The sequence below is a fragment of the Lipotes vexillifer genome, unplaced genomic scaffold (genome assembly GCF_000442215.2).
Source record: "Lipotes vexillifer unplaced genomic scaffold, Lipotes_vexillifer_v1.1 scaffold1122, whole genome shotgun sequence".
Classification (NCBI taxonomy): domain Eukaryota; kingdom Metazoa; phylum Chordata; class Mammalia; order Artiodactyla; family Lipotidae; genus Lipotes; species Lipotes vexillifer.
Genome location: NW_006798649.1, coordinates 2,653,187 through 2,667,297, shown reverse-complemented (window position 1 = coordinate 2,667,297; position 14,111 = coordinate 2,653,187). Strand labels below are relative to the sequence as shown.

At 46.6% G+C, this 14,111-nt stretch overlaps 1 protein-coding gene across 1 annotated transcript; it reads left to right on the top strand.

Moving 5' to 3' along the window:
* The first annotated feature begins 1,976 nt into the window (after positions 1–1,976).
* Positions 1,977–6,539, top strand: IL10 (interleukin 10). The gene is made up of 5 exons (XM_007470712.1): positions 1,977–2,204; positions 3,024–3,083; positions 3,360–3,512; positions 4,559–4,624; positions 5,710–6,539. The coding sequence occupies exons 1-5, from the start codon at positions 2,040–2,042 to the stop codon at positions 5,800–5,802; spliced, it is 537 nt and encodes a 178-aa protein (XP_007470774.1). The 5' UTR covers positions 1,977–2,039; the 3' UTR covers positions 5,803–6,539.
* Positions 6,540–14,111: the final 7,572 nt, after the last annotated feature.

The window sequence follows — 14,111 nt, the reverse complement described above, 5'->3', positions numbered from 1 at the left end:
GCAGCAGAGTGACTCAGTTACACATATATGTATACTCTTTCATATTCTTTTCCATTATGGTTTAACGCAGGATATTGAATATAGTTCCCTTCCATGCCTATTTCTAAAGGTTCTTTCTCCCTTTGTGATTCTTAGGCTTCTGCATCAACACTCCCCAAAGAGTTGGGAAGAGAGACTACGGTCCCCTGATCCTGACCCACAAGGTACATCCGCAGCCTGGGCTCTCTGCCTCCTCCCTCCCACTCCCTCCAGCCCAGCCCCAGCATGTCTGCCCGCCTCGTCTGGTGCAGTGAGCTTCTTTAATGGGGCACACTCAGAGCCCAGGGCCACCTGAGCTATCCCAGTGCTGATGCAAGAAGGCAAGAAAATAACAGAAACACTGGAGATATCCTACATCTGAATCCACTTGTTACCTCCCCAGGCCCCATCCCATGTGAAGCCCAAAGACCCCCGGCAGACAGAAGGCAGGTACTGCTGTCTCCTTGGGATAGATGGAAAACAGACACAGGGAGGTCAGGTGACTTGCCCTAGGTTTGAGTGGCAGAGCCCCGGCCTCCTGTCCCCCCAGATCACAGCTCTTCAGTGGGGCAGTGGGAGAAGCCCCTGCAGAGGAGGGAGGTCAAGGCCCAATCAAAGACTTTCTTCATATCTGTAGATGTAATGTCACCACACCATCCTTTCCTTCTAGCGGTAGTGCAACATTCCTCACCATATCTGGCTACTCTACCCCTACACACACACACACACACACACACACACACACACACACACACACCCACACACACACACACACACACACACACACACACACACACACACGCTCACATGTGCAAAGACAACTAAGGCTTCTTTGGAAGGAAGACAAGGGATAGGTAAGAGGGGAGAAAAGGGCCTCCTGTCCAGCCTTCATGGAATCCCAACTTATTTTCTTTGTTATTTTTACTTCTTCCTCCTCATCTTTCAAATGTTAAGTCTCCAGTCACTGAAGCTCACAACCCAGAAGAAACCTAGTGACTCTTTAATCCAACTTTTCCGTTCTGCACACTGGGGCCAGTGTAGAATAGGGAAAGGTGCACAGCCTGAGCATCAGGCAGGCCTGGGTGCAAATTCTGGCTCCCTCACTCAGCACCCATGTGCAGGGTATCTAATATCTGTGTGCCTCGGTTTGCTCACTGTAAAATGGAGATGAGGGTCATGGTGACTGGAAGGTACAGCTTCCAGTAAGCGTGGACTACTCTTACTAATTCCCCCTGAGGACGTGGCTAGCCAAGGAGGTTGGAGACATGGATCTGAGAGTCTAAATGAATCCAGGGCCAGAGAAGGAACCTGGAGCACGTCCGACACCCTTGCCTGTCCTGTGGGAAGCTGGCCTCTTTAAGGAGTAGTCTTGGAACATAAAATGAAAGAACCAGAAGACAGCTTTGAGGATATTTACCTCACACTCCTGTTTTCATTTGGGGAAGCTGAGGCCTGGAGAGCTGAGGTGACTTCCCAATCCAGTAAGGAGAAGCCTTGAGTATCAACCCAGGTTGGGGAAGGGGACCCAGTTATTTCTCAATCCCAGTGTATTCTGGAATGGCCAATTTGTCCACGTCACTGTGACCTAGGAACACGTGAATGGAACCCACAACTGTGGGTCCCTGCGCACAGAACAGCTGTTCACCCCAGGAAATCAACTTTTCTTTTTTTTTATTAAGAGAAGCTGAAAAATTATTTTAAAAGGGAGAGAGAGGTAGCTCCTCCTAAAAATAGCCATATGCAGAAGTTCATTTTTCAACCATCTCTTTTGCTTACGATGCAAAATTAAAAACTTTGAGTAAGAGTTTCAACGAATACCAAGTTGGAGAGGTCTAGGGAAGGGAGGAGCTTTAATCAGAAGAAACTTTTGCCAGGAAATCTGTGACACTGTGGCTTTTTATGAATGGCGAGGCCCCACAATATAAAAGGGGGACACAGTAGGTGAAGGTCTACACGACAGGGGCTTGCTCTTGCAAAACCAAACCACAAGTCTGACTGAACGAAGAAGGCAAAACTCCACCATGCCCAGCTCAGCACTGCTCTGTTGCCTGATCTTCCTGGCCGGGGTGGCAGCCAGCCAACACCAGGGCACCCAGGCTAAGGACAGCTGCATCCACTTCCCAGACAGCCTGCCCCACATGTTGCGGGAGCTCCGAGCCGCCTTCAGCAGCGTGAAGACTTTCTTTGTGAGTATGATGCTCTCCTGTCCTTCCTTCCTCCCTGGGACTGCCTGATGAGGCATTCTGTTGGAGCTTATAAAACCTCCTTTTCATTCACCTCCACCCCCAACACCCATTCCCCGCCAAACTGAAATTCTTAAGAGTCCCCGGTCAAGCTGTGGGTTCAGTGAGTCAATCTAATCCCTGGTGCTGCAGCAAATTGTGCAGGAAAAGCTCCCTTCAAAAAGGTATCTCTCCTATGCTCGGAAATTTGTATAAGAATTCTCTGGAGCTCAATACTTCATAGGCTGGGAGAGATCACGAAGGGTCTGATTGGAGGTGAAGATGTTCCCCATACCCTATGGCAGGGAAACATAAGTTGCCTCAGCTTAGAGGGCTTCCAGAACCTGAAAGACTGATGGTTTGGGGTAGCACCATACAGGGGGAAACCTGCATTAGGAGATGCTTCCCACTCGCAGAGAACTTTCAGTGCTGCAGCTGGATGTCGGCAGCGGGTAGACAGAAAAGCAAAGGGAGCCAAGGGGTAGGGACCCTTGCACATGTGACACAGTTTTGCAGAAAGTCCAGGACCCAGGCAAGCTTCTGCCTTGCCTTCAAAATGAGCCAGATTTTTTTAAAGAACTTGATCCCAAGGGGAAGGACTTGATTTAACTAAGAGTTCCAGCACCGTTGAATGTCTTGTTTTGAAAGCTCTCTTTACCATTTTGGGGCCAGGTCTGCACTGATTAAAAATCAAAAACTATAAATAAAAGGGCATGAGAAAAGCAGTCATTTTCAGTTATTTCTCCAAACCTTGGGTTCATTCTCCTTGTGTTCTTCTTGCAGCAAATGAATGACCATCTGGACAACTCGTTGTTGAGCCAGTCTCTGCTGGAGGACTTTAAGGTGAGGGCTGGGCGGGGACGGGGGTGCGGTGTGCAGTGTGACTAAGGGTGTCTCTGCTTCTCGCCTGCAAGGAGCTGGGTCCACTTCCCTCACTTTGAAAAGGAGAAGTGGGAAGATCTTAACTCAGCACATAGTCAGTAGCTGGAGGGGGTCTGTCACTAAGGGCTCGGTGCTGGGGGGAGGTGGCCACTTAAGAAGGTCCCCGGGGACAAAGCTGTCCTCTCAAGCAGTAGCTCTTCCTCCCGGGTCACCACCCACCCTGGCTTCCGCCCTTAGGGTTACCTGGGTTGCCAAGCCTTGTCGGAGATGATCCAGTTTTACCTGGAGGAGGTGATGCCGCAGGCTGAGGACCATGGCCCCAACATCAAAGAGCACGTGAACTCCCTGGGGGAGAAGCTGAAGACCCTCAGGCTGCGGCTGAGGCGCTGTGTGAGTAGCAGGCCAGCTCTGTCCCTTGCAGGCGGCTCTCTCTCCTCTGGGCTCTTCCGGAAACATCCTGCCCAAACCCGGTTCCCACCCGGAGACACAAAGACACAGACTGGCAGGCGCCTTCTCCCTCCGGCCGGGCACTGAAGTCGCATCACTTGCTCATTTCTCTCTGAGCAGGGGGTGGGGTGGCCGCTAGGCATTTACATGTGAAGGTTTGCAATAGCTTTCCTGTTATTTGTGAGTCATTTGTGGGTTATTAGTTAGCTATTCCCCTCTCTCTACATGAAAGGGGCCCAGAGCTTCAGTCAGGGCTCCCTCATCCCTGGGGACCTAGGACCTGGGCCCCACGGGAGGGGCCAGAGGTAAGGGTCCCGGGGGAGGAAACTCCACTCCCCACTTCTTCTTAACCTTTTGAGAGCAGAGCTTCAAGTGGAGCCCAACTGACTGACAGGATTCTCCCTGGCATTTTAGAGGGACCAGGGGGCTACTCGGCCCCAAGCTAGTGTCTGTGAATAATCCCCCAGGATCATTTATTTCTCCAACTGAAACGATACCCCACCACTGGCTTCCTTTGTTCCCTCACTGATGTTGAGAAATCATTTGGGCTGTATATGTAGAAAAGGACCATGCAACGGGTTTGGCCGGCAGGGCTGAGACTGTGTCTCTGCTCCTCGGAGACTTAGAAATGGTCCTCGTGGCTGGGACTGAAGCAGAGGGACAGGACAAAAGCAGGAAAGGACAGAAGGACTGGCTCAGGCTCTGGTCGGCACTGGGACGTGCCAGGGGAGGAAACTCCAAGACCTGGGTGTTTGACGCAGCCTTGTAAGCAGCTGGGAGCAGCTCCTAGGGAAACAAGTAATCTCCCTGGGCTGTGTTTCTTCTCTGTCTGGTGGGGAAGGACGAGGTAGGCTCGTCCTCACAGGAGCTGTGGAGAGTAGGTGTCCAAGATGAGTCTGGCTTCTTGCTGCTCCCGGGTTGTCCCCCAAGCACAATGGACCCAGGACCCGGGCGCCAGTGTTGTTCACACTTTCTCTTTCCTTCCACAGCATCGATTTCTGCCCTGTGAAAACAAGAGCAAAGCGGTGGAGCAGGTGAAGAGTGTCTTCAATAAGGTAAGCCTGGGATGCTGGCAGGGAGGGTCTGGGAGCCATGACCTCTGCCCACTCCCGAGGGGCAGAGGTTGGCCGGTGCTCAGCAGGCCCTGAACTTCGCTCGGAGGGAGTATGGGAACCCGACAAATGGTGTGACCTCCTCAGCCAGTGAGGAGCTGCCATCTCAGTTCTGTTTGTTTTCTGTGAAGTGTTTTGGGGGGTTTCTAAATGACTGCTCCCTGCCTTTGCAGGCCTGCGGGTTGGGCTGGCCAGCCAGCTGTGAACACAGTGAGCTGGGTGCTGGGGAGAGTGACAGAGGAAACAGAAAGTAGCTTGTTGGGAATCAAGTCTGAAGCCACACGTGCAGGAAGCTGACACGTGAACGTGCACTTAACAAACACACCCAGGGGTGCAGCCTGAACTCCCCCAAACTCAGAGCAGGAAGCAGAGCTCTCCCTTATGTGGACTTGGTCCCCCTCTTTTTCCATCTGCCAGTCACACCTCCCAAGGTGCCTGAGAAAGTCAGCTCTCAAACCAAGTGGGGTTTCACTCTTCCAACTGTCCATGAATTCTTCCACCATATTTCCCAGAAGCCATGGGGCCTACGTTCTCTTCATGGGCTGAAGACAGACACTGGGCAGGGTTCCAACATCAGGGGGCATGAATCCCCCGACAGTAGGCCAGAGCAACAGGGCTGGACCTTCTCAATCCATGGGTGGGGGAACATGAACACAAAAAAGGCTCCCTTCTCTCCTTCTCTTAATGTCTTGCTTTCAAAGTGGTTCCCCTAATGTCTTTTCATCAAATTTTGAATAAGCATCATGTGAGCACATGACCTTTAAAATTGTTGAAAAGGCACCATTTGAAAGACTGTGCTTTGCAAAAGTGAATGTTCTTCTTGCTGCCTATTGGCCGTGGTCCAGGCCAATGCACAGCCTTTCCTGACAGCAGGGCATATCCTCAGGTCCCCAGGGTCTGTCCTTCATCCCCCAACACAAGGGAGCTAGTACAGTTTCTGGGTCCCAGGGTCATGACCATCCAAGCGGAGGACCCACTTACTTGCTCAGATGGGGTTTTCACGAAACATTTCTTATCTCCCTACACAGCTCCAAGACAAGGGTGTCTACAAAGCCATGAGTGAGTTTGACATCTTCATCAACTACATAGAAGCCTACATGACAACAAAGATGAAAAACTGAAGTATTCTAGTGAAGAAACCATCCAGGATGGTGACTCTACTAGACTCTAGGACATAAACTGAAGATCTTTGAAATCTGATCCAGGGTTCTGGGAGAGCAGAACCAGCCCCCTGGAAAACCCTATTGTACCTCTCACCTAGAATATTTATTACCTCTGATACCTCAACTCCCATTTCTATTTATTTACTGAGCTTCTCTGTGAAGTATTTAGAAAGAAGCCCAATATTATACATTTTTTCAATATTTATTATTTTCACCTGTGTTTAAGCTGTTTCCATAGGGTGATACCCTATGGTATTCGAGTGTTTTAAGAGAAATTGTAAGTTATATAAGGAAAAAAAATTGTTCCTTGGGGAGTCAACTGCAGCTTCATTTCCAAGCCTAACCACACTTGACAGCTGTTGGGCTATTTTCCCTGACCTCCCTCTAATTTCCCTTGTCCCTGGGCCTGGGGTTCCCGGAGTGTTACAAAGACTCTTATGCTCGTAAGAAGAGAAACTAGGGAGCGCCTTTGACAATTAATATTCCAGTGGCTCTGAGGGATTCCCCTGACCTCATTCCCCAGCCACTTCACTCTTGAAAGCTGTGGCCAGCTTGTTATTTATAACAACCTAAAATTGGTTCTAATAGAACTCAGTCTGTACTAGAAGCAATTCAATTCCTCTGGGAATGTTACATTGTTTGTCTGTCTTCATAGCAGATTTTAATTTTGAATAAATAAATGGGTCTTATTAAAATCATGTTATGGTGTCAGTTGACTTCTGTCTGGCTAAAAATATTCTCTCAAAGTTTCCAAGGTAGAAGAGAGTAGATGAATGAATTCTACATTCCAGAGAAAGAAAGCCAGCTACCCTCTCCCAGAAAACCGGAAACCTCCAAATCTGATCAGGGAAAAGCTGTTACCCCTTCAAAAGCCAATAGCAAAGACCACCATATTCTTCCCCTAAACTTAGTCCTTTAAAGAATCATCCTTCATGATCATGCTGATTTTCAAGGCTAAGGATGAGATTCTGTACATATACCAAAATTAAAAAGCAAGGCAGAGGAAGTTTTTCAGTGTGTTTTAGGTTTTGGTGGTTTTTTGTTTGTCTTCTTTTTTGTTATCGTTGTTTGCTCCTTCAAGTTCCAAAGTTCCAGGGGTGAATATTAATTTGCCCGTGTTATTGTGAGGATTACGATAAAGTGCTGCATGTCTCCGGATGCTAGGAGATGGTCCTAGTGCACACAGTTGACTGTTATTAGAATTCACACCTAAAATCTACCAAATCCTCCTGGAGCTGAGCAGAGGCAACAGGTTGGACCTAATAGAGTAGGATATAAGCAAATGAGCCCACTTGATAGGCTACCCAAGGATTAAAGCTGCTGCATTTCTGTTCTCTCCTTGAGCCACCAGACAAATGTGAGATATGCTGCTGACTGCGGTCTGTTAGGGGGGGCATGGTGGCTGGGGAAGCCCTACTCAAAGCCCTATGACTTGAGGTGGAGAGGGGAAAGAATGGGCTGAGTAAACACTGATCCCCCTCACACTCTGCCCAGGCAGCTCTGATCTGGGGGAGGGTGGGAGCCGAGTGGCTGTGGTCAGTTTTTCAGTAAGACCTGACTCACTTCGGTTAAAGCAACCATAGGAAGGAAGTGGGAAGCATCAAAGCTGAAATTCTGAGATGAAAGATTAGGGTTAAGAATGGAGGCTAGGAGAAGACAGTGAGAGAGGGAGGAAAGCTCTCTGTACTGAAATGGAGAAGAAGCCATGAGTCCCTCACCCGGGAAGGATTAGGCGGTTAGAGGTCTCTGGCAGGCAATGCACATTGTCTTTGGTTTGAGGTTGGCACCTCACGTGAGGGAAGTGGGCATCTGAAACCAATAGACAGAAACTCACATGGAGAAGCTGCATAGCTGACAAGATGCTGACAAAAACTACAATTTCTTGAGCACTTATTTTGAGCGAGTCAGTACTAGGCATGTATCAGTTATACTATATGGTATTTTATTGGTATTTTCTGTAAGAGGGAACTGATGCTCAGAAATGTTGATAGGGCTCGGCCATGTGGGTGATGTGGAGAATGGACAAGTGAGAATAGCAGCATAAAACACTTTTCTCTTTGTACCAATTATCTATTGTTGCCCTGCAAACTTAGCAGCTTAAAACCATAAACGTTTATTATCTCACAGCTTCTTTAGGTCAGGAATCTTGGAGCAACAAGGGTCTCTAATGAGGCTGTAGTCAAAATGACAGCCAGGGCGGCAATCACTTGAAGTCTCGACTGGGACTGGACAATTCACATCCATGATGGCATGTTCACAGGGCTGTTGGCAGGAAACCTCAGTCCCTCACTGGCCATTGGCAGGTAGCCTTGGCTCCTTACCACATGAGCTTCTCTGCACGGCTTCTTGAGTATCTTCACGACACAGCAGCTGTCTTCCTGAGCCAATGATCCAAGAGACAGGGCAAGGGGGAAGTCATGGTATCTTTTAGACTTAATCTCAGAAATCTCATACCATCACTTCTGCCACATTCCATTTGTTAGAAGCACATTGGTAAGGATAGCCCATATTCCAGGGGAGAGGAATTAGATTCCACCTTTTGAAGAGAAGAGTATCAAAGAATCTGTGGACATGTTTGAAAACTACTACACCCTTCTAAGAATTTAGAAGAAATAGCTTTGAGCTGGTTAGCACATCAGACTCCTTGATTGGTGAGGGGAAGGGGAAGATTTGGGTAGGCATCAGAGTGCATGGATGGGTCAGCATCATGGACACTGCCCTCCTTCAGTTCTCTCTTATAGGCTCAGTCTAATATAGTTACTTCTCCGAGCCTCAGTGTCTCATCTGGAAAACAGGCAAAACTTCTTTCCCTTTTTCCAGTGTTATGGACTGAATGTGTCTCCTCAAAATCCATATGTTAAAGCCCTAACCCCCAGTGTGATGGTATTTGGAGATGGGTCCTTTGGGAGGCACTTAGGATTAGATGAGGTCATAAGGGTGGGGTACTCATGATGGGATTAGTGCCCTTATAAGGAGAGACATAGAGAGCTCACACATGTGTGCTCTCGCTCTCTTTCCCCCCACCTGCCCCTCCCCCCATCCTCCCAAGCACAAAAAGGGAGATTGCATGAGAACACAGTAAGATGTCTGTACCCACCTGCCAAAAGAACAGGTTTCAGAATGAAACCTACCTTGCCAGCACCTTAATCTTGGAATTCCAGCCTCCAGAACTGTGAAAAAATTAATTTCTCTTATTTAAGACTCTCAGCCTCTGGTATTTTGTTATGGCAGCCTGAGCTGACTGATACACCAGGTGTCACATAAGAGTCAAATGGAGTGTCAGGTATGAAGGTGTACATGTGTTTTGGATAGGAAGTGTACAGATGAGGTTTGGATGGAGATTTTTTTTCAAATCTTTATTCTCTAAGAAGAGCAACCACCTCCTCCCTTGTCCATCGGTCCCCTCAAGCAGAGTTTGGTTGTCAGTGGAGAAAGAGAATCTCTGCCTGTGGTCCTAGCTGCTGATGTGAGGAGGGTGGGACCAGTAAGAGGAGCCCCCCTAATCTATGATGACAGCATGGTTACCCTATCTGACCACTGGCAGAATCAAACAGAGAGAAAGCAAATGAGTTCTTCCATCCTGGGAGTGAGGCACAATCTGGAAGGAAGGGAATGAGATCAGAGACAAAAAGAAAGAAGAAAGAGGAGGACTGGCCAGATGGCAGAAGCTGCCCATTCGATGGCATGTTTCCCCTCAAAACACTTGTGTGAGTGGATCTAATTGTGGAATATGGGAACCAGCTCTAGGCCTAGGGTGAATTAGGGAAAATCAGACATAGCACTACAAGGAAATAGGAACTGGAGCATAAGAACATATACCCAGAATTTAAAATGGCAGGAAGATCTTTGAACTTGCATAAGCTACAGAACCGCCTACAGAATGAACCTGTCAACTCTGTGTCTCTGAGTGTTTGGTGGGTCCCAGGTGATATGTGTCCCATTATTCATATCTTTTTTTTTTTAAAGAAGCTAGATTTTTTAAATTTTTATTTATTTATTTAAAGAAGTTAGGTTTTTAAAAAATTATTTATTTATTTATTTTTGTCTGCCTTGGGTCTTCATTGCTGCACGCAGGCTTTCTCTAGTTGCGGCGAGCAGGGGCTACTCTTCTTTGCGGCTCACAGGCTTCTCATTGCGGTGGCTTCTCTTGCAGAGCACGGGCTCTAGGTGCACGGGCTTCAGTAGTTATGGCATGCGGGCTCTAGAGCGCAGGCTCTGTAGTTGTGGCGCACAAGCTTTTTTGCTCTGCGGCATGTGGGATCTTCCCAGACCAGAGATCGAACCCATGTCCCCTACATTGGCAGGCGGATTCTTAACCACTGTGCCACCAGGGAAGTCCCATTCGATACTCTTTTTGAGCACTAACTCACTTGATGACTTTGGAAATTTTACATGCCCTCAGTTTCCTCAATAATAAAGTAAGGATCTAGGTCTAGATCAATGGTTTCCAACTGGGGCCATTCACGTGGGCTCTTGAAGGCACTCATGGTGAGGGCGAGGATTGTTTTTGAATAAGTTCCAAAATATGAAAAAGCCTAGTAAGAACTGTACATTTGTCACCCCTACCTCCCATAAGTCTGTACAGGCTCAAAAAAAGCACTGCTACATGCTGGGCTGAAGTAATAGCCACTGTGTATGGAAAAACAGGTTACCTCTTGCTTATTGGAAGCTCTACTTGGTAGTCATATATCACATCTTTGATTAACAAAATCAGAAAATGGAATTTTTTCCTTAAAAATAATCTAACCAGCCAAAATAGCTTAAAATAGACTCAGGAAAATTGCAGTCCCTTGTGATCAAAAGCTTTAAAACGACTAAGTTCCCTTCAAGCCCACAGTTCCTAATTCCAGCACCAGATTCCTTCAGTCAGCCAGACCCATTCTCACCTGGACCCTCCTCCAGGACATATTCCTGTGTCTACAATGTCTGCACTGGGCATTTTCCAAACAGCTTCCCAGGCATCTGCATGTCATCAGCAGCTCCCCTCTCCAAGCAGGGCTGAGCAGCCACAGAGCACTGAGCTTCCAGAAGCTTGACACTCTGGCTGGAGAGGATCTGGGGGAGATAAAAGACCTGAGGGAAAGTAACACAGATTACCTCTTATTCCACAGCACAGGGATGAGGTGTACAGGCTCTGGAATCTGCCGAACCTTGGCTCCAAGCTACGTGACCTTGAGATATCACCTGATTCTGCTATTCTCTATAACATAGAGAGTAATCATTCTTTCAAGGTGTTGTTGCCATAAGAAATAAAGGCATAAATACACATAAAGCACAGAGTAAATAACTAAAGCAGCTATTCCTTAGACATTTGGAAAAATGCTCAAGTGGGACCAGATGGTAAGATCAGTGCTAACACCATAAAAAAATAGCAGGACACAACTTGTGTGCCAGTCACTAGACCTGGACTTTCATTATAATACCTTCTGCCTCCTTACTCACCATTTCTAAGTGGAAAGCAAAAATGGACCATCTCTGCACTTGAGAGGGAAAAAGGGAAATGATATTTTTTTGAGTGCCTGAAGTTGGTCTCAGAAAAACTTTGCTTGATGAATTTTTAAACATATACATATGAATTACAACCCACTGCTTAACATAAATGCCTAATTCCATTCAGAGCAATAATAGTTGAACATAACCTTAAATACAGATTAGATTAACTATGTAGAAGGCTTTATTTGATTACAACACTGAACGTTGTTCATACATGTTCATTATCCATCATTGTTGCTTATATGCTAACAACCTGAAAAATGAGACAGCCTACTACCCTTCTTTTTCCCTTACCATTATTCAAGAAAAATATCTTTTTTTCCACGATCAAGAAGCCATTGTATAATAGAGCCTAGAATTTGTCCCATATACAACCCAGAATGTCATGTCTATTTGAAGACATCTTTCTGGATTATGTAGAGGAGGGGGATATCATTTCCCAAACCGGATCCTATCATATCTCTCCACCAGGGCTGAGCTAGTAAATAAGGTTAGTATGCAACATAAATAACTAATCAGTCTCCTTACAGAATACTCTCTACTTGCATATGTAATAAGGATGAGATTCAAATAAAAACAGAGGCAACCTAGAGCCCGTGCTCTGCAACAAGAGAAGCCACCACATTGAGAAGCCACGGCAATGAGAAGCCCGTGCACCACAATGAAGAGTAGCCCCCGCTCGCTGCAACTAGAGAAAGCCGGCAACGCAGCAACAAAGACCCAATGCAGCCAAAAATAAATAAATAAAATAATTAATTTTAAAAAAACAGAGGCAAATTGGCTTCTCCCTGGACTTTGCTCAAATCAGAGTCATTATGAGATGTACATTTATTCACTCAGAACCTACTATGCTCTAAGTACTATGTTGAGTGCTGAAGAAAAAGCAGTAAATAAGCAGTAAATATGTTGTAAGTAAGCAGTAAATATGTTGTAAATAAGCAGTAAATATGTCGGGTGCTGGAGAAAAAGCAGTAAATAAGCAGTCATGGAATCTACCTTCACAGATTTCATAGCTAGGAGTGGAAATAGACATTACAAAGTTAATGACACAATTTTATTATAATTGTGATATCTACTAAATGAGAAGTAGGAGCTTTTAAGAGAGCAACTCACCTAGACAGAGGGTTAGGGGGAGGCTTCCATGAGAAGGTGACACTCAGCTGGACATGGAGGATGAGTGGGAGTTGGACAACAAAGAGGGAGGTGATGAGAACCTTAGCAGAGAGAGCCACATATTTAAAGACCCTTTAGAACTACAAAGAACGGGGGAGAGGGTGTCTCTAAAGCAAGGGTAGTATCATTTGTACTGATACTAATCTGTATTGATAGCCAGGCCCTAGGCCGTCTTCAGACCCTCTGACCTCTCCATCCCCTCTCATGTTCTGAGGCCTGGAAGTAGGACAGAACTTAAACTGTTTAAGGAAATAAAAAGTGAAGCACAGCAAGAGAGAGACAACATGCATGAGATTTAAGATGAGCTTGAAGCAATGGGCAGCGTTCAAATTTTTAGACTTTAACCTAAGAGCAAAGGGAAACCATTGAAGGCTATTAAGTAGACAGGAAAATATGTATTTTCTGAATGAAACCATTTAGGGACCATTTGCTAGCAGTCCAGACAAGAGGAAATTGAAGTCAGGACTAAGGTGGTAAGAAATAGGAATTGAGGGCTTCCCTGGTGGCGCAGTGGTTGAGAGTCCGCCTGCTGATGCAGGGGACACGGGTTCGTGCCTGGTCCGGGGGGATCCCACATGCTGCAGAGCGGCTGACCTGTGAGCCATGGCCGCTGAGCCTGCGCATCCGGAGCCTGTGCTCCACAACGGGAGAGGCCACAACAGTGAGAGGCTCACGTACTGCAAAAAAAAAAGAAAAGAAAAGAAATAGGAATTGAGAGAAGTGCAAGTGATCAGATATTCAGCAACTACTTAGATGAGAGTGGTGATGGCAGGTGATGACCAAAATGAACCTCAGGTTTCTGGCCTGAACAACTGGGTAGAGAAGAAGCCAGTTTGGAGGGGAAGGTGATACACTCTACACTGGCCCCACTGAATTAGAGGTGCCTCTGAGACTTTGAGTGAATACGTCCAGAGTGGTCAGCTGGACAGAGAGATGTAGTCTGGAGATAAAGCACAGTAGGTTGGGTGTCAGTGCTATAGAGATGGAAAATGAAATCCTGGGGCTGGAGAAAGTCACCAAGGGGAAGAGTGTAGAGTGACAAGAGAAGAGAGTTTGGAACCAAGCTCCAGAGAAGCCATATATTTATAATTCAGATCAGGAGATGCTGTAAAAACAACCTGAAAGAGTGACCTGAGTGGTAAAGAGAAATAACAGGAGAGAGTGGTATCCTTGAGGACAAGGAAAGAAACTATTTCAAAGAAAAAGGACTGGTTGGCTGGATAAAATGCTATTGGGAGTTGAAATAAGATCAAGACAAAATAGCCCCTACTGAATATAGCAAGTAGGGTCACTGGTGACTTTATCAAGAATAGTGCAGGGGAATAGCAGGAGATGGGAGATAAATGGTTGTATAAATGGGAGGTGGAAAAGTGGGATGACGTGTGTGGACAGCTCTTTCAAGATGTTGTGCCAATAGAGGAGGAAAAGAAGTTGAAGACAGAGGAGAGAGATGAGAGAACTGATAAAGGCAGATTCTTCAGAAAGCAGGAAAGGTAGGATGCAGGTAAAAGGAAGGGGGGCTCTTGAAAGGAGGAGGAACTCCTTCATTGAATAACAGAAAGGAAGTAGGGACAGTGGGTACAAAAGCAGTTTGGTTTGAA